Source organism: Perna viridis, chromosome 1 (genome assembly GCF_037379345.1).
Source record: "Perna viridis isolate PV_CMFRI_1.1 ecotype Kerala chromosome 1, ASM3737934v1, whole genome shotgun sequence".
Classification (NCBI taxonomy): domain Eukaryota; kingdom Metazoa; phylum Mollusca; class Bivalvia; order Mytilida; family Mytilidae; genus Perna; species Perna viridis.
In genome coordinates this window covers 5,723,357-5,750,394 of record NC_142445.1, presented here as the reverse complement: position 1 = coordinate 5,750,394, position 27,038 = coordinate 5,723,357, and the positions used below count along the sequence as shown (strand labels likewise).

General features: G+C 32.8%; 3 protein-coding genes across 4 annotated transcripts in view; 2 read left to right on the top strand and 1 right to left on the bottom strand.

The window, feature by feature from the left end:
* The window catches only part of LOC148626990 (receptor-type tyrosine-protein phosphatase delta-like), a 176,808-nt gene extending 159,856 nt beyond the window's left edge, over positions 1-16,952 (bottom strand). Inside the window, exons 1-2 of one of the 2 annotated variants that reach the window (XM_088564908.1) lie at positions 16,934-16,952; positions 5,490-5,588 (exon numbers count right to left, since the gene is read on the bottom strand). The gene's annotated coding sequence lies outside the window, so the exon portion shown is untranslated. Of the gene's footprint in view, positions 1-2,642; positions 2,924-5,489; positions 5,589-16,933 lie in introns of those variants that run through there. The other variant, XM_088565004.1, reaches the window with a different exon arrangement.
* A 625-nt stretch (positions 16,953-17,577) lies between these two features.
* Positions 17,578-18,868, top strand: LOC148626989 (uncharacterized). Its single transcript, XM_088564644.1, has 4 exons — positions 17,578-17,685; positions 17,780-17,897; positions 18,203-18,282; positions 18,661-18,868. Exons 1-4 carry the CDS (start codon positions 17,585-17,587, stop codon positions 18,704-18,706), a joined length of 345 nt encoding a protein of 114 aa, XP_088420770.1. The 5' UTR covers positions 17,578-17,584; the 3' UTR covers positions 18,707-18,868.
* A 1,489-nt stretch (positions 18,869-20,357) lies between these two features.
* Positions 20,358-24,731, top strand: LOC148626988 (uncharacterized). Its single transcript, XM_088564886.1, has 4 exons — positions 20,358-20,808; positions 21,381-21,463; positions 22,078-22,195; positions 22,498-24,731. Exons 1-4 carry the CDS (start codon positions 20,502-20,504, stop codon positions 22,722-22,724), a joined length of 735 nt encoding a protein of 244 aa, XP_088421012.1. The 5' UTR covers positions 20,358-20,501; the 3' UTR covers positions 22,725-24,731.
* The last annotated feature ends 2,307 nt before the right edge of the window (positions 24,732-27,038 follow it).

The following is a 27,038-nucleotide window of genomic DNA, read 5'->3' as shown; positions in this document are numbered from 1 at the left end:
GTCTGACCCCTATCTTCTATTTTTAGTAACATTGGCCATGTTTTTCTACAAATCAAAAATCCCTACATCACTTCTATGTAGGATACCCCAAGGAACATTTATACCAAGTATGATTCTAATCAGTCAAGTAGTTTCAGAGAAGAAGAGTTTTGTACAATCATTAATGACGACGACGACGATGACGGATGCCAAGTGATGGCAATAGCTCACATGGCCTTTGGCAAGGTGAGCTAAGAAAAGCAATATAACAAACAAATAGGGCATTAATCAACATAATTGTGATAAAAGGTGGCAAAATGGTCAAAATGGCCTAATTATAAAACTGCATTTTATGATTTTGCTGAAAATTGAACTTAACCTGAATTTTTTGGTACTAAACAACTGTGTATTCAAATATATGTGATGAATGTGTGACTTTAGAAAACCAATGTCACCCCTCCTAACTGCCAGATATATCAGTCTTTAGAGGCTGTCATCCAGTTATAAAACATACCTTACCTTCAAATGACTCATACTGAAGCCAAGTGTTACATTATTGAGAACTACTGCAGCAGTATAAAATACAAATGTAACAAACAACCCAATAGTAAATGTCTCAACAGATTCTTCGGCAGATAACATGCAATCAGATTATTTTATCATAAACAATAGATGTTTCACCTATATGTTGCAGTGGGGAAAAACACTTCATGGTTAATAAATGGTCAGAATCAGAATATTTTTGTTAGATTTAGCTATAAATGTAAACTGTAACATCTACAGAGTATGCCAAACTCTATTTTCATTTTATCATAATTTCAGAATCATTTAAAAACACTCATAACCATTAAGGGAGGGTTAGCAGCTATAATTATTCCATATCATTTTATTTATTTCACAAAACTGATGATAGAAGTAGCTGTTTATGAGAAAAATACATAATTCACAAATTGCTTTGTGGTAAAATTCCCATAATAACAGTTAGGTTATCTGGCTCCATTACTTAGATCACAAAGGTAGGAGTAATCTCCAGTTAATTTAACATTGATTCAGCTGTAAAAATAGAGATTAAATATTAACAGGTTTTTATACTGTAAGTACGTTTGAGAAAGCAATGATTAACATAGAGGCCAATACAATGGGATTTTTTTCCTGACTTCTAAAACTAACAAAAATTAACTATGGGGAAATAGAATTATACTCAGTAAAACCCCTTAATACAAGGAACATTTCAACCTAAAAAAATGGATGATTCAAACACCATTAATTTGCGAGTATTGGACAAGCCTGCTATCTTTCCGAAGACAGTCAGTACATTAGAGTCTTTAAAGACAAAAAAAAAGGTCAAAATGACCAAACATCATTGGGACCCAGGTCATTCAGTAACAAGGGCAATAAAAGAAGTGAAATCCTCTTAGAATTGCTTTATTTACCCACTGTAACATTGTCCTTTCAAGATTGCCTAGAAGTAACGATTCTACAAACTATGTTTACTTTCACCTGAGGCATACAAATTTTGTTAACGGCTTGTGTGAAATTCCTGTGCATTAACCATCATATTAATTTTACATGAAATTCTTCTATGAAAATCATGAAATGCATTTGACATTAAAAACTATTTGAAGCTCGATCCACATGAACTTTGTGGAGTGTACAATACAAGGATTTTTCCACATCATATTCTCACTGCATAAGCAAATCATGGAGGGGGGATTGGCCCCCTCATATCAATTTGCAAAGTTGAAAATAGAAATGTAGCAGATTTTTGTGTTAAAAAATGCATGCATTAAAATGTATGTAAGGATTTGCTTTGGGGCCCCTGGTGCCCCCTCTGGGACCCATCCCTTAAGTTATTCTCTGAATCTGCCCATGCACTTATCTAACAAAAAAGGACTAACAAGCTAGATATTCAGGTTTGTTTTCAATACAACATTAAGTTTATGTATACTTTAGATCCTAAAATGATAGGTGTGTATTTTTTTTAACTTTACAAAGACTTGTGTTATTCCTACTGTGTTTTTAACCCCTCAAACAACATTCACAAAGAGCTCAGTTATTTAATATCTGATGTTTAACAAAACCCAAAGTTTAAACTCTAAACTAATTGTTTCATGTGTAAAATCCTGACGACATGTAGCATCCTGATTTCAATCAGATATTCAGCAAGAACCTCTTCAAAAAAATAACCCAACTGTAGATAAAAGTCTTTGTAATTTTTTAAACACTTCAAAATTATAATGAAACAAATAAGCAACAGTAAATTCTGAAGAAAATAGTAACAAGAAACATCTTCTGAAATTATCCTCATTATAAATTAAAGAATAATTTAAAATATGTTTGGAAAAGTTTTAAGCAAGATGTAATTTTGTAGTATATCAATGTTTAAAGTAACATCCTTTAAATTTTGTGAACAAATAAAATACTGGTATAAAACAATAAACACTTTATTTTCATGACCTCAAATGAAAGTTCAACTGAATGAATCTAATGAACAATTAACTGCCATTTAAGGAAACTTGTCAATTTCTTAAACATTTCAAATTGTTCATTAAATTTGGATTGAAAACTTAATTCTATTTCCCTAACTGCACAGAAAAAAAAAATCATTTTTTTTTTTTTTTTTTTTATTAAAATCTAAATCTAAATGTAATAATTATAATTACCTGATGAATGTATTTCCTTTATTTCTCTAATAATTTGTCTGATAATAGCAAATGTCAAGAGTTCAAATATAACCAATCAATAAATTAGTCACGTCGGCAAAATCTCAGAATCAATACTAATCCACAGGGAAAAATATAAATTATTTGCTAAAATATTCCAATATGATACAAAATGGATTTTTCTTGTTCAACAAGTCAGAAAATAAACAAAAGTAAACCACATGAAACTTTTGTTACTATTAACGAGGATGCACGATGCACGTTACCTCTGTAATCATCTGGTAGTGAGTTGCCTCAGAGGTAAAGTTAGATCATTTCTGTATCTCTGGTGCCAATGTAAATCTCAGGTTTATCAACTTCAAAAAAATTCTGCCAAATCAAGTATTTGCCACTGCTTCTCCTGTCACAGTATAACATTGATAAAATTAATCTTTGTTTCCCATCATGTAATGAGGATCCTTCCATATCCTTTACTACCTAATGAGATTTTTACAGTTTCTAAAATTCAAATCATATAAAAACTTGTAAAATTAACTCTTTAGTAATAAATAGGATGTGAAATGAGACAATAAATGTATGTTTTTTTTAATTTTATTAACAATTACTAGCTTTCATCATGTGAAAGATATTAAATAAATGGAATGAATGATTATTGCCAAAATTAAACCTTAGTATTAATTTCAAGTCCTAGAATGATTCATGAGAAAAATTTGTTGTCAGGACATAAAAGATATACAGTGAAAGTACTTTAATTTGTGGATACCAATTTTCGTGGATTAGGAAAGATACACAACGTCATGGATTCATGAAATTGTGGTTTGGAGGTTTTCAGTATACACAATAATGGAAATCTCCTTTTCATTGGGAACAAAATTTCATGGTCTGGCTCACCCAAGAAAACCACAAATATTGGTACCCCATGATCAACAGTACTTTCACAGTATTAGTTCACCTCATTTACTGTGGAACGAACAAGCTTGAAATGATGATCTTAACGCATCACTTAATTGTTATGGGAGAAACTTCAAAACTTCTATATTTATTTTCCTTCTCTGGACTCTTCTACTTGTGGCTAAATTCATCCACTTACCAAGATTTCAAATTACAAGATTTTATTTTTAAAGAATTAAATATTGAACAAAAAATGTTTTATAATTGGTTTTAAATAACAATAAATTGATATACCTAAAGATTCTTAAAATGGGTTGCAACATCTAGTCTAAAAAAATGATACAATCTCACAAGCAATGGTACTATAAACATTATCATGGTTCTTTACATGGGATATAGGCTCATACTCTTTGTCAGAGTTTGATAAAATATGGGATATTTATTTTAACTCCACTTTCATAAATGCAATATCTTTTTCATATGTATCCATATCTACCATGAAAATATGGTCTCATATCCACTTTTAAGCTGGCCAATAAAAGGATAACCTGGCATATTTTACTCTAATAGACCTTCAGAGTATACTTCAATCATGGCAATATAATTATATAAAAAAGTCAATTCAACTGAACATTACAGCCCATACAATGATGATATCTACGAGATAGAGTTGATTAAATAACAAACTACTATAGGTAGTTGACAATATAGAATGGATATTGATAGAAAGTTTAAATTTCCTTCATAATTGTCTAGTCAGTTTACCAGGTGAATGTCATTTAATCAAGGGAAGACCAACTCTACCATCTGAATATACCAACTGTTTGTGCTGTATCACTGAATGAACTGAATAGTACTGATATGTAATGTTGATAAATACCCTAACAACCAATTAATTACTGATGTCTAAGATCTGTACCAGGATGGTCAATTCAGTTCTGTCTCAAAGAATAAAACAAAACAAGGAAATATTCAACCAATAAAATGTAATTCTTTTATATACAGGATCAAATTACATCTAAGCATGCCAAGTGACAAACATTCTCCTTGATTGTGAAATTGATTTTTGGCTGCAATGTTTGGGTTAATTTCATGATTAATTTGAAACTAACTTATTGGCTTCAAGTTGGGATCTAATTTTTCAATTCAGGCAGTAATTTAGCTTTACACTGAATCACCAGTTTCTTTTATAAATTCCTAAATCAATACATGCTTGCTTAGAATCATAAAATAACAATCAATCACAATGTACAGACACTACCTGTAGAAAAAAAACGCTTATCAAGGAGCGGTGCACACATATCATGACAGAGAAGGTTTAACTAAGACCAGAGTCATTCTGCCTATCCCAAGGCCAAGTCAGAAACTTATCATAAAGTCCCCTTCTTTGATTAATAGTGCTTTTTATGGCATCTTCTCTATAAGATGAAGTAATTTGTGTACTGCCACAGGCACAAGGTTAGAAACTACTTAATCTCTCACAATTGTTTGCAATATAAAAAATGCAGTATTATAAGAAGTCATTTCATGAGTTTTGGTTGGTAACCTCAAATTCTGATTTGAGGAGCATGAAATTCAGCTGAGAAAATAGCAAAAATGCTGACCACTACTACATTTTACAAATCTTTCCTTCTCAGACCTGATACTGAGTACATTGTAGGCATTTATGAACAACAAAAATCATGCTATCATAATTTTTTTCTGCTTAGAGCAGTGATGAATTTAATGAATTTTTCCACGAACTAAATTTAACAAGTACTGAAAATTTACACTCTTATAGTCATTTCTGAACTGAACTTATAATGCATAAAGAATTCAACAAGCAAATTTGAGCAAGGGGAAATAATTTCTACAAGCAAAACTGAATTTTATTTGTATTTAGCATAGATGTATAACCCATCTATGTATTTAGCAAGCACTTCCTCTTAAATTAAATCACAGCATTATGAGGCTTACCAATCAAAGCCTGTGTGGAACAATCTGACTGTTTTTCATTGACAATTTTCCATAAATCAACCTGCACTCAGACCACCTTTCTTTCTAGGTTAGATTCACCTGACAAGAAAATATTAATCTACATTAAGAAGAAGTTATGTAAATTAAGTTCCTGCAATGGAAATAAAATCCTTAGAAGGTTAGATTGACATATTTAATATCATCAATAAACATCTCCTATATAGTAGTCAATAGTAGAAATACAAGTTAACTGGAGGTAAAACATTAAACATGAAGAGATTTGCTGAGATACATTAGGCCAAAAAAAAAAATATGTCAGTTTAGGGTTACATTCCTCCCAAAAATAGGGTAGGTCGGTCGGCATTTTCATTTTATTTGTTCTCGACTAAAGTTGAGCCTATATTTGTAAAATAGCATCATGTTTAAGTCATGAAAGTGTCTGGTTTTAAGTAGAAAGTTTAATTTTTAACATACACACCTATTAATAATATAAGTACATTGTATTTACACTTGGATTTATGTGACATAAATAAGTCTCCTATTCAAATGCTATTGTGACCTGGTTTTTACGTACTTTCAGTTTTACAGGAAATGATACGTATTATACCGTAAATTGGCCGAAATTACTGATTTTGTCAATTTTGGAGAAAAAATGTATCAGGGTCGGTTGGGAAACCCGAAACAGACAAATTTTTTGTTTGGCCTAAGCTGATTCTATTCATCTTTACCATCTTGTTACACAGTGAAGCTGACCTCATGTATAAAGAAAATAGGCCAAACATTAAAATAAGAGTGTCTTTGGCAGCCATATTCCGATGAACAATTATAATTGAAAATAGATTGCTTTCCTAATATTAGGCAATGATCCATAGTTATTTTTCAGAATCCATTATCACAAATCCATATCAAAACTCCACTTTGTCCATCTTCTGTTTGTATTTTCAGTTCCTGTCATTCAAATGTTAGCAATTTCTTAACAGTGACAGATTAAACTCTAGTCACATGGCTGAAAATCAACAAGAAAAGTTGTTTTACCACCCATGCAATGAAAAAAGTGCTATGTGGAAATATTTGTCATTTATCAAAATACAAAATGGTCCTACAAATACTTGTTATGAACAAAAGTCACTTATAAACTATGTTAAAAAATTATACACCAAAAAAGGTTTATGCATTTAGAACACATTTATGGACCAAAATCTTCCAGGACTAAGTCCCATTTTAATTGATAATCGCATCAGACTGGTAACTCATATTATTCTGATTAAATGATTATGGATTTTCCTCTGATTCCCAACACAAACTTGGGTAATACTTAACAAGAGGCTTCCAGGAGCCTGAATCGCTCACCTGGTTAAAGTTTGTCTTTCAAGGGCAATAAATTTAACAAGAAGATGTCCAACAATTTGGACTCAAGAAAACTTTGGTAGGACTTTCATAAGGATCTTTTCAGCTATTATAGTTTTCAAGATATTGGTGGAAAACTGTAAAAAAAAAATTTTTAAAAATCATTTTTCATCTTTCAAGGGCAATAACTTTTACAAGGAGTCACCTGACAACTTTAATCTATGAACAATTTTGAAGGCCTTATAATAAGGATCATTTCAGCTATAAAAAATATGGCTAAACGTAACAGTTTTGGAGATATATGCGAAAAACTAATGTCCGACCCCTATGTTCTATTTTTAGTACCAGCGGCCATGTTTTTCAACAGATCAAAAATTCCCACACAGTTCTATGCATGATATCACAAGGAACATTCATACCAAGTTTGGTACCAATTGGTCAAGTAGTGACAGAGGAGAAAATTTTTTGAAAGAGATAACATTAAAAACAACAAAAAATGTGAAAAAGGGCAATAACTCCAACATGGCTTAACAGATTAAAATGAAAATTTTACCACCAATAGATCTCATCATGCTGAACACTTTTATCCCGTCAGAATTTGGCTAAACCTAATGGTTTTGGAGATATACTGTCTGACCCCTATGTTCTATTTTTAGTAACGGCTGCAATGTTTTTCGACAGATAAAAAATCCCCATAACAGTTCTATGCAGGATACCCCAAGGAACATTCATACCAAGTTTGGTTCCAATTAGTCAAAGAGTGTCAGAGGAAAAGTTTTGAAAAATTGTTAATGTTGTCGTCCGTCGACGGACACCAAGTGATGGCAATAGCTCACATGGCCTTCGGCCAGGTGAGCTAAAAAGGGCAGAGGAAGAGGAAGCCTGCATTTTTCTACTTACAGATGCACACTTTCAATTTCAATTAGCCTGCTGATCGATACTTTATCATACTTTATGCATTTGTATCAAATGTTCCTCAAAGTTGCTTCAGTAGGGGCAAAATTTGGCCGCAAAAACTAAGTCTACATGAAGAAAATTTTATGTTGTTTCTCCAGCTCTTCAATGTGTTTTATAGTTGATTTGATTGATTTAAGCTAATAATTTGAAAATATAATATCATTTATGCCCTTCAAACTTTAGTGAGATTTGGAAAATTTGTTAAAAAGGCTAGAAAACACCAAATTTTGTGCAGATTTTCACTCCATTAACAATCGCCACATGCGTGTGGACTCTCATGCTTCATGTATTTTGTGTATAATTGTCAGTTACAACTCGTGTAAAACTATCTTAAGTTAATACATGTGTGGCCACTTCTGTCCCACACAAAAAAAAAAACACCTTAAAAATTGCAGAAATGTTTAAAGTTAAAGGTTTTTTGTAGAAGTTACATAAATTCATATTGTTATTTCTGGAATAACGTCATGAAACTTGTCAAAAACAAATTATTTTCAGTGTTTGCGACCATTTGACTATACTACTACTACTACCAAGAAATCACCTTTAATCAAATTTTCAAAAATTACCAAATAATGAGGCAAAACAGGTCCTTACTGAACTTTCTCCTTTATGCATACAGAAGAAACACAAAATCTTGGTATGAAATGTCAATGACAAATATAGCCAGCAATAAGGAAATCACACTTTTTTTTTCTCATTAAATTAGGGAAAACTTTCATCGAACTTTAAATAATACTCCTACACAAACAATAAATAAATAACAGTGATTTACAGTATGAGCAGATTTATTGTTTGAATTGCCAACAAAATGTCATGTCATAGAAAATATTATATTTGAACATTAAAATTTTCTGAATGTTTCCCACTCATGATTGTATTTTTTTTTTTACAAGAAATATTAGAAACAAAATTTTCCTTTTAAGTACAAGTCTGTGAAAATCAGGCAAAAAATAGGAAAATATGAAACACTCTTCAGCTTGTCAAAAACCCACCAATCTGACAGCATACTTAGTTAATTAATTAAAATCACTCAAGAAAATCTGTAAAATGGCTACAATTTGATCCCTGTATTACTGGATATGTTTGAAAATTTCTAATTTAAATTTTAGAGAATTGGGGTTTTCAACACGTGTTCATGCCCCTGAAATATTCACTAGCAGTTGACCAAAACGATATGGAAAATCTCATTTCAGATGGTACCAGGAATGAAATTACACCATCGAAGTGGTGGATTATTTCATACTACATTTCACCAACTGCCTGATTCTTAGAGACTGACACTTCAGTATGGTTCTGTCTAAAAACCAGGAAGGGGTTAATTCATCATATCTTAAGATAATCAATGAAACTTGATTAATACATTTGTTAGGTCCTAAAGACAGCTCTTCCTATGTCCATGTCCATGGATCTGCTACTTATTGTAAAACAGTTTTGACTGGATATGGTATAAAAATTATAGCGGGAAGTTTTCCTGTACTTTTTCTCTAGTAGAATATAAACAAAATCTAAGTGTTAATACCTCCAGTGGGCAACTTTCATTTGCACTTTTATTTTTGAATAGTTTCTATTGGGCCTAAGATATCCAATCAAAAAATACTTGGGATCTCCTATGTCATGAAAAAATATTTTTTGACCGATTATAGTGTCAAAACTGAAAATATTCCCATATTTTTTCTGTAGTAGAACAACCCAATTTGAATTAAATATTTCCAATGGACTACTTTTATTTGCACTCATATTTCCTAGAACAGTTTCTATTGGGCCTACAGAAGGATTTGCAATAAAAAATATTAGGGATTAAGAAATAAGCCTCTGTCTGGTTTTAGGCAGAGCTGTACTTAACACATGTACAAAATCACAAAAACTATATTAACACTTACAGTCAATATAGGTTACAGACCACCAATTCAACCAATGAGCATTTGGAACGTACGCAAAAATAGTCCTACACAGAAATTACCCCTGTTCCTCATAGTGCTGTGAAAAAAGTTCTCATCTCATTTAAAAAATTTAAACAGTTTCTGAAAGGAAAAACATTTCTGTACATTTTATAGGTGCATTTTGCTTCTTGTGATGTGAAGCCTAATCTCCATAATGATTTCTAAATATACCCCTATCTTGTGAAAACACTGGGATTTCCCATGCTATTTATGACACTTCACTTCCGGTGACCAGTACTGCACTGCAAGTCTGCTAACCCCACATGCTATTCTGAGGATTGTGAGCTGACATATGTAGAATCATGCTGATATATAGTCCTCTGCAGGTTAAAGTTAAGGTAAAGTCCAGAGAAGCCATTGAATATTGTGAAATTAGCATAGAAGCCTATGGGAAGTGGAATTAGTGGTTTTTAGCCTTAAGCTTAGGCCATGGCAAAATGAAACGTTTCTTGGAATAGCTTTAAACTACTTGAAGATCTTGTAAACTTTGCTATGAGAGGAATACACAACAAAAATCCTTCAAAATATGCATTTTTTTAAGTTATAGGTCCAAATTATGGAAAATTGGTCTTTTTGGCTGAATTTTATGTCCTATCTAGTGAAAAGTGTAGAAAATTTAGTAAAAATATCAAATATTTAACTTTGAGGGCTATATTTACCTAAATATGGTGGTAATCAGCACTTGAAATCAAGTTTTGTGTAAATTTGAGCAAAAATTTGATTAGAAATGAGGAAAAACTCACTTTCATTACTGTGGTTAAGGACATTTAAGCATTTCCCTATGGCAACATGGAAAATCCATTTTTGAGTACTTTTTTTGCTTTAGGTACCCTTTACTTGTCATGTTTTATTGTGGAAACACTGTATTTACAAATTTAAAGCCAAAGATATCACCTTTTGCGAAAATTTAAAGATTTAGGGTTTTTGACATGTGATCAAGAAAAAGGGGGAGGCATATCAGACATAAATTTTTAAAAATAGACCAATTTTTCAGAAAATGACTACTTTTAAAGGCTATCTCTTTATTAATATTGTTAAAAAACAAGTTGTGATTGATTTTTTTTATTTGAAAAGTCAGAAAAATTTCTTTGCAAATATTTAATGCATTTAAGTATGGTAGAATATTGTCACTTTTTTGCTCGCGCAACTTGGTTACCCTATATTTAAAAATCAAATATTTAAAAAAGTGCTTGTCACATTTCACTGAAACTTTGCAAATGCATTCAGTATGTGTATAGGAAGATACTTGTATAGTTATTAATTTTTTCTAAGACAGAAAGTGACTCTTTAGGTTATAGACCACCAATTCAACCAATGAGCATTTGGAACGTACGCAAAAATAGTCCTACACAGAAATTACCCCTGTTCCTCATAGTGCTGTGAAAAAAGTTCTCATCTCATTTAAAAAATTTAAACAGTTTCTGAAAGGAAAAACATTTCTGTACATTTTATAGGTGCATTTTGCTTCTTGTGATGTGAAGCCTAATCTCCATAATGATTTCTAAATATACCCATATCTTGTGAAAACACTGGGATTTCCCATGCTATTTATGACATTTCACTTCCGGTGACCAGTACTGCACTGCAAGTCTGCTAACCCCACATGCCATTCTGAGGATTGTGAGCTGACATATGTAGAATCATGCCGATATATAGTCTTCTGCAGGTTAAAGTTAAGGTAAAGTCCAGAGAAGCCATTGAATATTGTGAAATTAGCATAGAAGCCTATGGGAAGTGGAATTAGTGGTTTTTAGCCTATACAAAATCATGCATGTCCCATCAGAAAGTGTAATGGTGTTCACTTATATAGCTTTAATTGGTAATAAAGTGTTTATTTAACATAAGAATTAAAATTAGGTAGAGACAATTACATGTATAGATTTAACAAAACTCAAACAAAAAAAATTATAAGGGAAAATCAGATGAAAGATTAGGCATAAAAGGACAATCTAAATTTTACAGAATAAACATAGGACATAATACTTTAAAATTGGATGGTTTCTTTTATTATTATGGCATTTTTAGAAAACACCAAGTCAAATGATCCTTGACACAATAAATGATGGTAAAACATTAAATTTGAAGGTTTTAATACCATAATTAAACACAAAAGAAACAATCTAGAAGTGAGTTATACAGTATAATTCAAGGATTGTAGATCTAGTTCCTAAGCCTATGTAATTTATATTCCTGGAAAAAATAATACTTGGCCAAATGAATAAAGGAGAAATACATGTTGTTCAATTGTGACAATGATCAGTACAAAGTTTGTAGTTTCTTCCATGATTTCAATACTGTCGATAGTTTTATACTGGACACCCATCCAATATCCTTCAGACAGTTTTGCTCTAATCAATGTTAGACAAAAAATGCATTCAAAAGGTCAATTTCTAATATAAGTACATTGAAAATTTTCTTTGACCTGCAAGTGTGTCATAAATACATTTTAAGAAACCTAAAAATCTAATCAGTCCAAGGGAAGTAACTCTATTCCATTATGGGTGATTCTGAATTCCCTTACATATATCCAAATCTTTTCTGATTATTATTGGCATTACCTGTTATTCGAAATGACATGCTTCAAAGACCACAGCCATGGTAAAACAGTGATTAACAAAATGCCATTTATATACATGTATGATGGTCTTATTTCCGATGTCATAGACAGTTTTACCCAATTTTACTGATGTCTCAAGTGAATTTCTTTGCATAATATTTGTGCAATAAATAGACTGTGTCTTTTCATAAACATGAAGAAACTAGTCCTATTGGAATCGTAATAATTCCTGAAGACTCCATTTTATCAAGATTTTACTAAGCCATATTGCTTGAGGTAAAATAAGGTGACATAAAGGGCCAGCCCACTGTAAAACAATCATAAAAAGTCCAATTTGGAGTAGACAAGAAAGGAAAGGAAAACTATGAAACAGTTCTCATGGTGCAGATGGACACACCAAGAGTTCATGATGACGACCGTTAGACTTCTGTAGTGGTGAGTTCCATCTTGTAGCAACATACATGTAATCCTGTTCCAGAAGCTTAATTGTTAGAAGTCTAGCAAGGTACAAAGTCCCACTAGTTCTGGCAGACTCTAGCATAATGTATGAGTTGAGATATGAAAACTCCATACCCAGGTGCTGAATAGATGTTGACACAGATGAAAAGAAAGTTGACAATACTGAATGAGAAGTCATCACATTTGTCGTATAATTTGGTCATCAGATTTTTTTTCCATCAATCTCCAAGTGTAGGTCAAGATATGAGACTGACTTAATAGTGTCTGTAGTGCCCTTGTACATCTCATTTTCTTTGGGGTAGATGTGACGTGTAAAATCCCGTAACTAGGATTGTTTAAAGCCAATATGTCATCTATATAACAGAAACTGAGATCAAAGGATTTGGTGAATGATGTTTCTTCTTTTGGATAAGATCAGCTATAAAGTCAGCCTAATAAGAATGAAGGAATAGGTCAAAGAGCAGAGGAGCAAAATTTTTTCCTTCTGGAATTTTAGCCATTTGTTGGAATACATCCACCACACTAGACAAATATGTTGTCCAATAAAAAATTTCCAGCATTTTGACAATATCTTCTGTGTACAATGTATTTGAAAGATGACATGGCATTGTTTTTTTTTTTACAAAGTCTACACCAAGTACTACATATTTGTATCTAGGTATACTGTCTTTTTGGAATAATGATATATAATGTTTTTGAGTCTGGGGAGTAATAGTATAAACAGTTAAAAAGTCATAGGTCTTGATATTATGATAATAATTAAAATATACAAAAGGTTAACAATACATATTTAAGTCAGTCAGAAAAAAAAGCAAAGCTAAAACACATCATACAACCTTGCACATTTTTAAGTCCCTTAACTCTAAAACTTTATATAGAAAACTTTGTTGAATTAACTGAATACGAGCTTATGAAGGTTTTCCATAATTAATACTCCAAGAAAGATAATTCTAATTAAATAACACTATACCAATTAAGTTAAAAAAGATGGCACTTTCTGTATATGCGTTACAACCTTCATTTCAAGTCACTACGGAAAAAAAAAAAAATTTTAAATGGTTCCACCTTTTGTGTCAATAATCTGATCAATTTCCAACTTGATCTGTATTCTATGATACTTGATAATTGTGCAAAGTTTGGAAAAGATCCTTTGATATCATCTACGTTATTGCCTGAAAACTGTGGGGGGATAGACAGACAGCCTCTGACCAAAATATTTTGAAGTGGCTGCAGAGAAAACTGTTAAGAAATAGGTGTGGATTAATGAATGGTGATTGAGCAGATACATTTACATGTATCATACTTTCTTTAAAAGTGGATGGTATAAAAACAGCATGACCAATTCTTCATCTACAAATCTTTGATGCTTTGAAAAGGAGGGATGCCAGCCAGGGGTTCCTCAGGAATAGGGGAGTGCAATAACATTATTTGCCATTTATTATCAATTTTACACATGAAAATGACAAATATTCCATTAAAAAGGAGGGGTGCCAACCCCCTACACCCTCCCCCTGAATATGTCTAATCTATTCTAATTACATTTAATCATCAAACCTTAACTAGATCAGTGCTACTTTGACTGTTTTGTCAATTTTCTGTTCATAATATGCAGGGTTCTCAATAAGTGCTGGCGACTGGCAATTTTGCCATCTACTCTGACATTGGTGCCAACTATTTTGTTGCTAAAAAAAAATTAAATTGAAAACAAAATGTTTCGTTATTTCATGTTTCATACATAAAAAATTGTGTCAGAAACATTCGATCGTGGTGTTTATTGTAATGCAGATTAGTTTCCTTGATAACCATTTTTTTTATCGTGATCGGCAGTAGGAAACAAACTTTAATCGTGGTTAATTCGGCGCTTTTGTAGTGGACGTGATCTTTTTTTTTTTCAAATGCAGTACTGATTCCGTATCACAGATTCCGTATGTGGGAAATTTTAGAATCAATTCAGCACTCGGTTCGGGCCTGAGGGTCCTCAATGGCGCCACCTACTTTAAAACTTATTGAGAACCCTGAATATGGCAACTTTGCTGAGGGAACTTGTTTGATCCACTGGATGGATTTTGATGAATGACGTAACTGTTTTGTACCGGGGAATATCAGGATACAACATCAATGTATCAAATACTTTTATTTAAGATGGAGAAGTTTTCTTCATAGATACAATGTAACGTAGATAAAACCATGACATTACAATACTTATCAATAGTGTTCATAATTGCACTATTCCCAATAGCACCAACTTCATGTAAACAATGAAAAATTGAAAATGGAAAACCACAACAATTTTTTAAAAATTGAAAATGAAAGGAACGTCAAAATTTGGTCTCCAAAGACAAAAAATTTTGAACTTCTTGAAAAGTTTGTCCACGGTTTCCAAAATCAAAATGCTGTTAGCACTAGCCGCTAGGGGATTTGACACAATCAATTTCAAAGATAACATAATGTAAACTAAAACTGTAATAATAAATTTGCATTTCCCATATAATTAAGAACTTTTTTTTATGTTTAAACTGGATGTTAATCTTATTATGTAAAAATTATATTAATTCTTAAATTTTATATCAGCAAAATATTTTGTAATCCTAACCAAAAACCTACCACATATCTTACAATTCTAAATTCTCATTGATAGATTTTGTGGGAAACCAACCCCCCCCCCCCCAAATAGGAGGATTTTCAAAATTAGGGTAGATAGGTAGGGTTTTTTTTGTTTTTTGTTTGTTTTTTTTTTTTTTGGGAGGGGGAGGCTCATCAATACAGATAAGCCCTAGTGATCATAAGTAAATCAAGGTTAATCAAAGAACTATGATCAGTAGGTTTTTAGTCTCCAAGTGCTGACATTTCGCAATTTTGATTGCTAATACTGAACTTGAACGTTCACCATAGTGTTCTTACTGTGATAATGGGTGTCCACACCGGAGAGCAATTTAAATACAATAAAATGCAACTCAGTGACGGAAAACGCCAAAATTCCAGATTTTTTTTACTTTTTGCCGACACCATAAAAAAGTTAGGGTCGGTCAGGTTACCGGAAACACATATTTTTTTAAGGCATTAACAGGTAAGGATATGAGATTAAGTTAAAAAGAATCAAACTTCACACACATTTACAAATTTTGTTTCATTTTACATTTTTCACAATTTTTTCAACTGTCCAAAAATTAATTTGCAATCTCATTCAAAAATAATTCTGCTTAAAACATAATTCCATAGATGTATATAAGATTTTTAAAATATATATGCTTTTTATCCATTTTTGAAAAAGACAAAATATTCTTACAGCAAATTATCACTAAATATCTTTCATGGCCAAAAAATGTCTAGGTCTATATTTATTTGTAGTAATAATAGAATATTATTAAGCTTTATCATTACCTGAAGCATATTTACTGATTTAGAGATTTTAATTGATATAAAAGGAATCATATACATGGACTATATGCTGTGTATTATTCAGAAACAGCATAGAAGTTCCTGAAATGAACTGGTGACATAAGGTATTTTGAGTCTGACTTAAGAATTTCCTTTTTAAAAGTGTTGACCTGGTCATTTTAAGTCCAACGCCTGAACTCATCAGCCACACGGTCTCTGGCTTAGACATAGATCTGTACTCATTTTAAGGTAAAGCCTGATATTTTAAGTCTCTGCACCCTGTAAGCTGCAATTGTTGGGTACAATCCCTGCGCTTCTGATTATGATTAAGCTGTTTTTACAGAGGCACAGGAGAGGCAGGAGTAAACATCAGATGAAATATGACTTGTTCAGTCATTAAACCAAGCAAAAAAAATTATCCTATCAAGACGCAGTGATCAAATTTAAGGCGAAATACTTGCTAAATGTAAGTTGAATATCAATTTTGCTACTGCTAGTTAAAATTTGCTAGTGGAATTCTATATATTCCAGTCCAGAAATAACCCCAAAAACTTAAATTTAGCACGTGTACCCTGAACTTTCTGGAATTGCACTTTTCGTGATTATAGTGTGGCTGCATATTTGATAGTGGGAGCAAGCCCCTGGCCTGTGATTCGATCCAGTACTAGACTAGAGATCCGACGATAAGAACTCCGGCCTTATCATTAGATAGAGACTGGAGGCATAACTATACTTTACATCGTATGTCATATATAATGTTCGTTGGGATATAAAATAACACATGTGTGCAATAGTGTGATACATACGCATTCAAAAGTCAAAGTGAAAGTGAAACTCAGGCTGGCCTCCTAACTTTCCCGCCAAAAACTCTAGTAACAGCCAAAATCATCTGCTTCCGGCCACTTCAGTCCCTCCCGAAATAAGAAAAAATCAAGAATAATAAAAAAATCTTGGAAATATGCATATTTTGGAAATTTTGAGAAAATGTTTATTTTTCAAAAGATGGCACGTGAAGTATATTTTTATAGTTCATTAAAACAATGAAGTTAGCAAAAGATAATTTACTCAGGAGGGATTCTTATGACCCCTTTTACATCTGTATTCACAGTCCTCAGATTAAGAGTGAATTTAATTATTTTTACATGAAAAAATGTTAAGAATCCTTGACCTCCACCTCATTACACATGAAAGATCGAGTGACATGGCCATCTTTTTTTCTAAGTTTAAAGATTAAAAAATAGCCATTTAATATTAATTTTACCATGGACCTTAATAAGAGAGCATCTCTTTAGCAGGTCTATGATTTTATCCATTTTTTTACAAATATTAAAGGATTTGTTTGAAGTGCGCTGTAAAATGAAAGCGTCGGACTGTCCGTTTACACTGTCACTGACGAGACGTCACTGTAGAGTGCATGTTGCCAGGTTACTCAGTACCTCAGTTACCCGGACTTAGAGATGGCGGGTGGTCGTGATAAGCGACTTCTCTCCATCTTTCAGTTGTTACTTTTCTTGTTTATATCAGTATATGTAACAAGGGAAGCTGTTTCGTATATGTGGTAAGCTTTGAAATACTTTTCCCAAAAAGAAGATGTCATCTACTCTGCTTTTAGTGCTTGAGACGTTCAGTTCCATGATCTTTTTATTTTGTAGCACCATGTCGGTAGAGGATGTCGGATATCTTACGATGGTGTGGAAAAGAATACTGTCAGTTTTTTATCAGTCATACCAGCCTACCCCTACCATCTGTCTCTTCCAAGAAGCAGTCGAGGTAATAACTACAATGAGAGGCGAAATAAAGAAACCACAAAAACTTTCATTGAAGCACTACGTTTTTATGTATATCAAAATATATTTTAACAATTGATACATGCACACTTTGTACATGCATGCAAAATCTATGTCTTTCACAAAAACCTGTTTATCTTTGAAAAATCTGAAAACCGTCTGGATTCAAGATTTAGCCCTGTTTTAACCTTCAATACAACACTGCAAAACGATGGGCTGACAAGGACGTGTACATGAGTTAAAGAAAAAACGAATTATTCGTTGATTATACTAATTTCTATTTTCCAGTTACCTATGATGATTGTTGTTAGAATGATGTTTGCCTATGTCTGTACTCTCATTGCATCTCTTGCTGTTATCTTCCTCGAGTAAGTCTTGAATTTTATTTTTGAAAGACATAAACGTTATTGACTTCAACTATATATCTATTTTCAATTCACTCTAATTTTATCTTTAAATCGTTTATTATTTTTCCTAGCTAGAGTCAACAAGGGTTCTATTGTAATGGGCGAATCTAGGGTGTTTTTCAAACAGGACAACGCGCTCAAGAAATCTTCAACAATTCGACCATAGTTCCACCACAATATGTAAACAAGCCTTTAAAATATGAGAACAAAACTGAAACATGCATGAGTACACAAATTCCATGAAAATTGATTTCGAAAAAGAAATCGACAGTTTTTTATGCAATGTAAATGTAGGGTATACTCTAGGCCCATACATTTACACACTTCTTTTTATTTCAGATGGATTGTCATCAGAGCCAGACACGAATGTTGCTGCCTTCCTTAAGAAGTTTATTTCATATATTTTCTTTCCTTCTTTCTGTTTTTGATTTGTTTTGTTTTGTTTTGGTTTCTTTTTGTTTGATTTTTTTTTTGGTGTATGTGTGTTTTGTAATACTGTTTATGTCTCATATGTTGATTTTTGTTCATTAAAAATTCATACATTTTTGCAATTTGTTCTCGATGTCCATCGACCAAAAATAAAAAGAAGTTTTTACTAAAGCGTTACCCTAGAATTGCGCTAGTCGCGCTAGTTGTACGTGAAACCTACTGCAATTAAATGATGCAAGCAGACACCAGCCACAATTACACGAAACTACTATACAGCAACCAGACACCAGCCACAATTACACGAAACTACTATACAGCAACCAGACACCAGCCACAATTACACGAAACTACTATACAGCAACCAGACACCAGCCACAGTTACACGAAACTACCATACAGCAACCAGACACCAGCCACAGTTACACGGAACTACTATACAGCAAACAGACACCAGCCACAGTTACACGGAACTACTATACAGCAACCAGACACCAGCCACAGTTACACGAAACTACCATACAGCAACCAGACACCAGCCACAATTACACGAAACTACCATACAGCAACCAGACACCAGCCACAATTACACGAAACTACTATACAGCAACCAGACACCAGCCACAGTTACACGAAACTACCATACAGCAACCAGACACCAGCCACAGTTACACGAAACTACCATACAGCAACCAGACACCAGCCACAATTACACGAAACTACTATACAGCAACCAGACACCAGCCACAGTTACACGAAACTACCATACAGCAACCAGCCGCACAACTATGTAGCAACTAGTCACAATTACATAAAACCACCAACAACATTTAGCAATAATTGTATGATACCATAAGAACCCAATTGCAAAATACGGTGCCACTAAAAACAACTGCAGTAACACTAAACTACCAAATGCCATAATACGACAATACCACAAAGCAATAACAACAACGCAATACCACCAGTGCCAAAGATTAATCAAGGGAACCAAGGTTCTACACAACAAAGAACATAATGTAACGAAAATAATACATACAAAGTAACAAAAGCAAACGAGCAACTCGGACTCCACTAAAAACTGCCAACTAACAAAACACAAAAACCACAACTGCATTTGTACACGACTTGCATTACACTACCGGGTACAAGCTGCCATTACATGTCTCCACAACTCAAAAAACGAACTGTCACTATACATGTACCATAAGATAATGAGCACGCATTTCACCCTTGTCTGATCTATCTGGATATACTACTGCGTCATTACCACTGATAAAACATAAGATATTTTGTTCGTCATGTTATCCTCTATTGATAGGACGGTGTAACATTTTAACATTAATTATAATGTATTGACTTCTTTAGATAATTCAGTTCATTACCAAAAAATGGAGCAAATGATAAAATCATTTGTCATCGTTGATAAACTGACATATGTTACCTTTATGCTGTAACAGGATCTGCGCAAATATCACAATAGTTTTAGACTTAATTAGTTAATGCAATGTTGGTTTAAGAAAGCAGACTTCATACAAGTTTGGAAAATAAATCGATAGAATTTCCGAATTGCCAGGTTACAATTTCTAGCATAAACAAAGACTTAGTGCGAAATTGAAACATTTTAATTTCCTAACCTCCTAATAAGAAGATAAGGTATCGCATCATTTTCTCCCTCGGCGACAGCTAACATCCTAGGCTACATGAAGCAGTTAATATAAAGGAACGGTGGTGTCTAGGTAGAAAACGAGACTATGGATACACAATTGGTGTTTCTGTCGTATGTACACTTTTTACATTTTAAAGTGATATTTTGTGAATTCCGTGAAGATCTTTTCCGTGTATACGAAAGCAAAAGACTTGACAACCAATACACACTCCTAACAAAATCAGATATTCGCTCTAAAGAGCAGTGTGCTGCTTACTGCCTAGAAGTGTCCACATGTTTGTCTGTGAGCTATCATCGTGAATTTAACCAATGTAAGCTTAGCAGCAAGAGTCCTGCAATGCAGAGTGGTGTACTCAACAACGACTTGAAATGGATGGTTTTGGACAGAACCTGTAAGTTATACGTTTGTCCTGGTCTTTGTAACTTAACTTACGTCTAGGATAAACCCTTAAAGTATAATCATAAAACTCAATGTGTTGAACCGAATTCAACCCTTGGTTCACTGGAATCAGTGCTTTTGGTAGCTGCGCAGAAATATTCGTTATTTTGCTATAACTGATATTATTGATTGCCACTTATTGCAATGTAACTGTCTGAGTGTTAAAAGAATTTTGAATAATCTTGAAATCCTAATAATGAAAAACAAATCTGACGTAATTACAGGAAATATAAAACATCTGATCACATTCTCAGATGTTAAGTATGTATTGATATATAAATTAAGAAATTTCGAAATTAAACATAATTGTTTAAAAAACATTTTACTGATTTAAAATATGCACGTGCTTTTAAATACAAACATTGTATTTGTATTGAAACTAAATCAAATAACAAGACAAAACCAAAACCTAAAAGCGTGTATTAACAAAGTCCAATATGATCAAACAAAAGAAAACAATGCAATGTTTTCACTGCAGGATTTTTTCTTTCAGGCTTCTTGTTTTTTTTTATATTTATATTTCAGACAAGTTTCATGACAAATGGATAAACCAGAACAATTATAGTTTTCTTATTTCCGAAGTGTGTATGACGTGGATGGATGCACAGGTATGGTAGTGAAAGAAAATTTGCTATGCTTTCGGGATTTTAAGGAAAAACAGTGCGAAATTTAAAAAAAGGGATATTGAGTGGCTAAATTTTCGGAAATGAAATCAACAAATAATTATAAGGAATCGAAATCAATTTTGCTCATTTGAAACTACCAGAAAAATAATTACTCTTGTCTTATCTTAAATTTGAATATCGCAATACAAATCCTTTTCTGTAGAAAAAGGTTGGAATCTTTAATAAAAAACACCTTTCTTCTACGACGTGCAGCGTTAATGCCATTTTTTTCAATAATATTTTAAAATTATTTGAATATTACAATTCGTTTTTAAAACTCATTTTATCAATATCCTCAATAAATAACTTGAAAACCTGAACGACAATTACCTACCTTATAAACTTCGAATAAAACAAATCCGTAGCTTGCCCAGTTATGTGATACGCTCAAAGGATTATGTGTTCATCAATTGGACCTTATTCAAATCTCAACAATCGTTGGACAAAATCAAAGTCATAAATGACACGAAAACAAAAGTTAAGACAACATCTAAAAACTACAGTACAGACCTGGTGTATTGGAAGGGTAAAGGTATCCATTTTACGTTTTATTTCAGGATCACTGCCAACGTTACAATAGCAGTATGGTGGAAACGCGTAATGATAGTATAAACACTGCCATGCATAAAGCTCTTAGTGTTGCTGGACACACAAATAAAGGGAGTGCACATGCAGGTATACAATATCGGCGTTGCCTCGGGCCACTACAGTCATCCTTGACCATTATTGATACCTCGGGCATGTTACAGGGCCAATATGGAAAAAGCCATACATAAATACTATAATGATACTCTTTCTGCCTTTCTGGGTTCTTGGTTAGAATCGTAAAGTTCTCAACTTTAAAGAAATCTTAAATGAATGTTAAATGCTAGTCTTATTTCTGTGGGAAACTTTTCGAATTATTAATACTGCTTCCTTATCTCTCGGAATTCGATTCATTCTTGTTCTGATCCACTGATCAAATTTATCCATTGCAGGCCATTTCTTCTGGATAGGTGGCAAGGGAAAGGGTCACGACTTCGTGTGGAGTTCCGATGACAGTACAATAATAATACAGCACTGGAACCCGGGACAATCAGACAGTTCACGGCAGACAGAGTATAATGGCTACTGTATTGAGATGTTGGAAATGAAACAATTCGGGTGGAATTCTGCAAATTGCTCTGAAACAAACATGTTCATTTGTGCACGACCAAATAATTAGTTTTTACTGGTTATTTAGTCGGAAATTGCTATCGGAAAACTTACGTTTTGGAGTAAAATTTGCCAGACTACAGGCAAATATTAAACTTTACCTCTGGATGAGTTTAAGCAGTTTTTTTATTTTAAATTTTTGATGAAGAACAAACCTGTAATGATTTCAATAAGGACCCACTGCTCAGGCTTTTTGCTATATACCTTTAAATCAGTTATGTGTACTTCTTGGTTCAATGATAATTTTGGACAAGACTACCCATAGCACTTGCTTCCCGAATGAACATACAAATATTATGAGAGAAAATATATTTTTAGTATAATGAACGTCGAATGTGTTTGTATGACCACAGTAAGGCATGGCTACATGTATTTTGTTCCAATTACTGAAAACGTTTTATGAAGCAAATTCAGTATGATTGGATTGGGGGCTTATTATCATTAAACTGGCCCATTGTTCTAACAGTCCATTGGCTGGGATGGTCCACCATACACCCCTCCACTCATCAACTTCATGATGATTTCAGATACGTTTATGCTTCCCAAGTCTCTAGATCTATGTCGCCAAAGAATATGCGCAGTTTTTATACAGTTCATATACTTGTATTTGAACTAAACCGAATAAAACAGCCCAGATTTTCAGAACTTCAGATTTCATTTGATATCAACGTTTCAGCATTTGTTCAAATACCAAGACGTACATTAGAACAATTAATTTCTTAGCGTTAAATGAACCCAAGTTATAAAATATTTTAACAACGTAAGTAGTGAAAAAAAATCCCACCCACTTCGTAAAATACCTCAGTATTTATAAAACTGCGTATCTTGAGCATTGAAAAATACATTTTGGACATTTTGAATAATAAAAAGGATAAATCCAACTGACATATCAGCCCAGCCTAGTGGTGACAATAATAACGTAATTTAATTGCAGAACATAAGATTTCTCCCATCTCACCTGAATCAATAGCATTTTGTCAAATGTCATAATCCACACAAACTTTCTTATATAACGAACGTCTTCAGTAGCTTTCAAATGATTCAAAGGACGAATATTTATCAAAAATTATTAAAGCCATTTTGTCGAAAGAATGCTGAATTATCCACACTCCGCTATAAAATTGCATCAATATTATAGTGTAAGCGATTTTTTCAAAGCGATTTGAGTATGCATAGAGCAAAATTATGAAACTGAAATATTGAAAAGGATATTCTTCATTATTTTGGAATTCAGCCATATGCATTATGCCATCGATTTGTTATTTTAGTAATATCATAGTTTTAAAATGTTTGTGTGTACTTAAATTTTTATTTCAAATAGACTCTTGGATTTCGAGTAAGCGTACTATATTTAATGAATGATCCCACGTATCATCTTTGTGGGTTCAGCTATTCGGCATCAACAATTTGCGAGCAAACTGGGTGATATAATTCGCAGTTCTAAACATTTCTCTTTTTTAATACTTTACATGTATATCAAAGATATCAATTATAGCACAATTTTCCGCATAGTGTTTGTATCGACATAAATGATAAAAAAAACAAACGTATAGCAACTATTCTATTTAATACTGTAGTACATTATTGTGTGAGCTCTGGATCCTCAGACGAACTGATTGGTTTTGTTAGCTATTTATCCTTTTTAAAACCGTTGTGCATTGTAAATGTACAAAAACCTTGATAGCTTTGTGTTCAGAATTTCACAATGTACTATATTTCAATTTTATGGTGCTATCGCTCGACGAATCGGAGGCACAGTGATCCTTTCATGTTCTCCCTTCCATGAGTTCGTCCGTCTGTCGCACTTTTTAGGTTCCAGACAATGATAAAAAGAATCACATAACAAAATATTTTCAAAATGAGAAATAATACCTTGAATGAGGCATAAAATACAAGTATGTTTAACATCTTTTTTATAAAGAAGGGATGACTGTGCTGTACTGGTATTTATTTTTTTTCTAGTTTAAATGTAAATACTTAACTATGGCATATTTTTCTAGCTGTACCTATTAATAAAAGTGAAACATATATTACACATAGTTTGATTTTTTTTAATTTTCTGCCCAATCAGTTAACCTGTTTGTATCTGGGTGATAATGATTTCCAGCACCAAGGATATGCGGGTACATGTTAGTTCGTTTCTTAAGTCAAGTTTTTTTGTTGGCAGTGGCTGTTCGTCCACACATTCATGGATGGGGGGCCTCTTCAGGACAATCGTCCTCACATCCGGTTTGAGTCAATAAGCCATGGAATCGCCACGGAAACGCTCATGGAAATAAGGAAATTGTAAGAAATTTATTCTATAGTACAAATACATACAAAATGATACAAATACAATATAAGTTGTTAAATCGTATCTGATGTAACAAATATCGTTTAAAAATCATTCAAAATAAAGACAATAATATATACACATTTAACAAACTTGAAAATTTAGCACGTCCAGAAAGATTGTTTAGGCACATGATTCAGTCCGGCACATTTTAAATCATAATGCTGCCATTCCAGTCCATAATCATAAGCTAGTAAGTCTTGGTCAGACAGTATCCCCTTACACTTGAAACATGTCCATTTACACAGGTCGACCCTTCTTTGTAGTGTAACGGGAGTCTTCTGTATGTGCAAGTTTCTCAGTGATAATGGCCAGTTAACACTTTGAAATCAGACTAAGAAAACAGCAATACCAATTTAACCATACAAGTCGTGTGTTATTCTTTTAATAAATGAAGGAAAATGTTCGAACATTTACTAATGTATTCGCTTGTCTAGATTTTACGTGTCTATATCAACTACTTATATTCAGACTAAATAACCTTATTAAGACACCCTGTTGTGTGGTACGTTCGTGCACTAGGCTCTGTAACTGTAACACTGTCTAAATGAAAACTTCATTAGAAACGCATAGTTTATTTGACCAAGTACAAAGCCTTTGCTACAAAACAATGGTGCATATCGCTTATAAATGCATAACGCTTCATAACTTCAAAATTAACCGATATGACAATGCAACTGAAAGTGACTGACTAACACCATAAACGTTTGTTCACTGCGCCATAATTGTAGCTCGACAGAAAACCAGAAATACAAATAATTTCATGATAAATTAGCGTCCAAAGAAGCCGAAAAGTCCGAATAAATCTAAACCAAAGTATTCTTTCGGAATGTTACGTTCCTACGAGAAAACGGCATAACCGTAGATAAGTTAAGAGCAAAGAACGTGCAGACTGTAACTGTGATAGGCTCAACTTATGAATTAATTATATTTATTTCATAAAAAATTAATCATGTTGAGTTCACAATCTTTTTCTTTTCCGACTCTTTCTTTTCTGAGTATTGGGGTAGTCTATCATTTATTCAACTCAGTTCTCATTGATTGGCTATCTCTGTCACGTTGTCTGTTCTCTTGTTTTTATTGGTTCTTGATTGTCTATTTTAAATTTTCCCGGGTATTGGATTATTAGTTGAAGTGTATAAAAGACGTTCTTTTGTAATCTCAGTTATTTGGAAAAAAATACACGTTTTGTCTGATTTCATTTTCATTCATTTGGAATGCATGTTCATACTTACTGAGGTTAGTTACTAATATTTCTGTTTCTTTAATAATTTGTTTCACATTTTATTGATGTATGAAAGTGTGCGTACATGAGTATTTTTTGTATGAGAAACTACGAATGAGATTAAATGATAATAGGGTTCTATTTTATTATATCACTTATCATATTCGTACAAATGTTAAGCAGTCATTCATTGTTTATATTTACATGTTACGCTAGTTTAGTCACGCGCGTAGCTGCCGTTAGGCAAAAAAGTTTTTGCCTGCACTTAATTTTATTTTTTAGATAAAATACATCCAGGAGAGGCATAAATGATGCTTTAAAACGCTATCTACACTTCAATTTGGCCTCACATTTTTTTATTAAATGTGACTGTAAATATATAGAGTTACCGTATTTACTTTGTTTTTTTTTTGGTGATATTTATAAATGGTTAAATGTACAATGTATATTTCAGGAATGTCATCTTGTCATCCTGTCATCTTGACCAATAAAATTTAAATATACGAACTCTTCATTCTTTGGAAGTGTCAGTTTATTTACTCTCGCAACATAAGTCTTACAGCGTAGAGACGGTGTGCTACATTTACACACCTGAATGGCTATCTATAGAAAAAGCGATAAACCGCGCCGATGAACTCGCTTAAATACTAAATGCCTAGTGAATTGGACAATCATTGCGACAATTGTTACTCATGTGTTATTAACTCAATCTCGTTTTCAAACACATTAAGCATATGTAAAATACAGAGACTTAACAGTTAACGGTA